General features: G+C 58.1%; 1 protein-coding gene across 1 annotated transcript; it reads right to left on the bottom strand.

Moving 5' to 3' along the window:
- Positions 1 to 299: 299 nt before the first annotated feature.
- Positions 300 to 2964, bottom strand: LOC122545607 (ubiquitin carboxyl-terminal hydrolase 11-like; the record flags this gene model as incomplete). The annotated part of the gene is made up of 5 exons (XM_043684567.1): positions 300 to 458; positions 846 to 1019; positions 2118 to 2220; positions 2534 to 2595; positions 2695 to 2964. Coding segments are annotated over 5 exons (768 nt in total), but the record flags the coding sequence as incomplete, so codon positions are not given.
- Positions 2965 to 3133: the final 169 nt, after the last annotated feature.

The following is a 3133-nucleotide window of genomic DNA, read 5'->3' as shown; positions in this document are numbered from 1 at the left end:
TGTCTCTCTCACTCCCACTCCCCATCACACACACTCACACACAGACAATCCATGTCTCTGACACACACTCGCACACAGACTCTGAAATCCTCAGTGAACTCTGAGGGAGATGGTGCACACGCACAGGCATCCACACACACACACGTTCACACACGCACAGACAGACAGACGCTCACACGCAGAGACGTGCACCCCCACACAGACAGACACAGTGAACTGGTAACACCTCCCCCGTTTCTGTCCCCATGTTGTGTGAATCCCAGACCACCCCCCCCAACCGCCTTGAGATACAGACTCACCACATCGTCCCTTCCTGCTGCATCTTTCAGTTCCACGTACTCCTTCCTGCGGACACGGTTTAGGTCCTCATGCAGACCGTCCAATAGGAAGGCCAGCAGCTCCTGGGAGTCATGGGGCTGATACCCTGAGAACTGGGGGGCAAAGTGTCCCACCCGGGTCTGGGGAGAGGGAGACGGAGAGATCACAGTCAGGGCAGCAAACACAGCGGTACTCCCTCTACACCGTCCCCCACTCCCAGGGACAGGGGGGTTAGATACAGAGTAAAGCTCCATCTACGCCGTCCCCCACTCCCAGGGACAGGGGGGTTAGATACAGAGTAAAGCTCCCTCTACACTGTATCTAACCCCCGGTCCCTGGGAGTGGGGAGACAGAGTAAAGCTCTCTCTACACCGTCCCCCACTCCCAGGGACAGGGGGTTAGATACAGAGTAAAGCTCCCTCTACACTGTCCACCCACTCCCAGGAACAGGGGGGGTTAGATACAGAGTAAAGCTCCCTCTACAATGACACATCCTCCCCACCAGGACGGGGACAGCATGGGATTACCTTGAACATCCTGGGGACGACAGTGTAGTGACGCCCAGACCACATCTGCTTAATGATATCTGCGTAGGCTTCTGCGATCTCTCCCTGCATCCCCAGCGGATTGTCCACATTCAATTCCGGAAGGTAGGCATTACTCAGGAAGTACTCAGTCAGGGGAGCAATACTACTGAGGCACTGCCGAAGAAGAGAAACACGCACAGAACTGAGGGACTCTTAGACCCACACTCGGAGCACCGTGCACAGTTCCCCATCCCCCTATCCCTCGGTCAGACCCACACTGGGAGCACCGTGCACAGTTCCCCATCTCCCTATCCCTCAGTCAGACCCACACTCGGAGCACCGTGCACAGTTCCCCATCTCCGTATCCCTCGGTCAGACCCACACTCGGAGCACCGTGCACAGTTCCCCATCTCCGTATCCCTCGGTCAGACCCACACTCGGAGCACCGTGCACAGTTCCCCATCTCCCTATCCCTCGGTCAGACCCACACTCGGAGCACCGTGCACAGTTCCCCATCTCCGTATCCCTCGGTCAGACCCACACTCGGAGCACCGTGCACAGTTCCCCATCTCCGTATCCCCCAGACCCACACTCGGAGCACCGTGCACAGTCCCCATCTCTCGGTCAGACCTACACTGGGAGCACCGTGCACAGTTCCCCATCTCCGTATCCCTCGGTCAGACCCACACTGGGAGCACCGTGCACAGTTCCCCATCTCCGTATCCCTCGGTCAGACCCACACTCGGAGCACCGTGCACAGTTCCCCATCTCCGTATCCCTCGGTCAGACCCACACTGGGAGCACCGTGCACAGTTCCCCATCTCCGTATCCCTCGGTCAGACCCACACTCGGAGCACCGTGCACAGTTCCCCATCTCCGTATCCCTCGGTCAGACCCACACTCGGAGCCCCGTGCACAGTTCCCCATCTCCGTACGCCTCGGTCAGACCCACACTCGGAGCACCGAGCACAGTTCCCCATCTCCGTATCCCTCGGTCAGACCCACACTGGGAGCACCGTGCACAGTGCCCCATCTCCGTATCCCTCGGTCAGACCCACACTCGGAGCACCGTGCACAGTTCCCCATCTCCGTATCCCTCGGTCAGACCCACACTGGGAGCACCGTGCACAGTTCCCCATCTCCGTATCCCTCGGTCAGACCCACACTCGGAGCACCGTGCACAGTTCCCCATCTCCGTATCCCTCGGTCAGACCCACACTGGGAGCAACGTGCACAGTTCCCCATCTCCGTACCCCTCAGAAATGTTCCTACCTGGACAGCAGAGTTCATGAAACAGGTATTTCCAAGATTACTTAATCCGCAGACTCCAGGCTGGCCCTGGTAATAGGAACTCTGATTGTCCAGTGAATTCCGTCTGGGATAGAGAAAACAAGGTGAGAATAACCTCTTGACAGGGGAGAGTACACCCCACCCCAAATAACGCCCCAGCACATTGACGGGACGGGGGGCTGTGTCTGTGATTCCCCCACACGGTGATGGGACAGGGGTCTGTGTCAGTGATTCCCCCACACGATGACAGGACGGGGGTCTGTGTCTGTGATTCCCCCACACGGTGAGGGGACGGGGGTCTGTGTCTGTGATCCCCCCACACGATGACGGGACGGGGGTCTGTGATTCCCCCACACGGTGACAGGACGGGGGAGGGTGATATGTCCGAAAGTGCTTACGTTAGGTGCAGTGTAACAGTCGGCCAAGTACCGTCTTCGCTCCGACTTTCCACAAGAATTACCTGGGACAGAGAGGATCAGTTAGCGGCTGCCCCAAACTCGCCCCCTGTGCCCTCACTCACCCCGTCCTCCCCCTCAGGACGACCTCTGACCCTCCTCACCTGGCCCGAGCACAGACACGTGGTGTTCAGAATCGCCTGCGGGTTCCGCAGCCTCTCGTAGGAGCCATCGGCGTTACGCGCCCAGAGTCTGGTCTCCTCCACTGCTGGGACTTCAAACACTCGCCTGGCCTCCTTGTGGAGAATGTCTAGTGTCCCCCCGCCAAGGGTTGGGGCGTTAGGAGGGCAGACAGAGAGAGAGAGAGAGAGAGAGAGAGCGAAAAGGAGAGAGTGAACGTGAGCGACAAGAAAAAACAGAGAGCAAAGAAAACACTTCAGTTATATTCGTTAATGTTCAGTCGTTCCACATGAAGCCTTCAGCTCTACCAGGCCAGTGATGGGGGGGGTGTGTGTGTGTGTGAGAGAGAGAGAGAGTCCGCGCACGAATGCGTGTTTTGTGAGTGTGTGTGTAAATGGGAGAGTATGAGTGGGACTGTGACCC

Source organism: Chiloscyllium plagiosum, unplaced genomic scaffold, assembly GCF_004010195.1.
Source record: "Chiloscyllium plagiosum isolate BGI_BamShark_2017 unplaced genomic scaffold, ASM401019v2 scaf_94483, whole genome shotgun sequence".
Taxonomy (NCBI): Eukaryota; Metazoa; Chordata; class Chondrichthyes; order Orectolobiformes; family Hemiscylliidae; genus Chiloscyllium; species Chiloscyllium plagiosum.
Note: the sequence above shows the minus strand (reverse complement) of the source record. Positions and strands in the feature narration are given on the sequence as shown.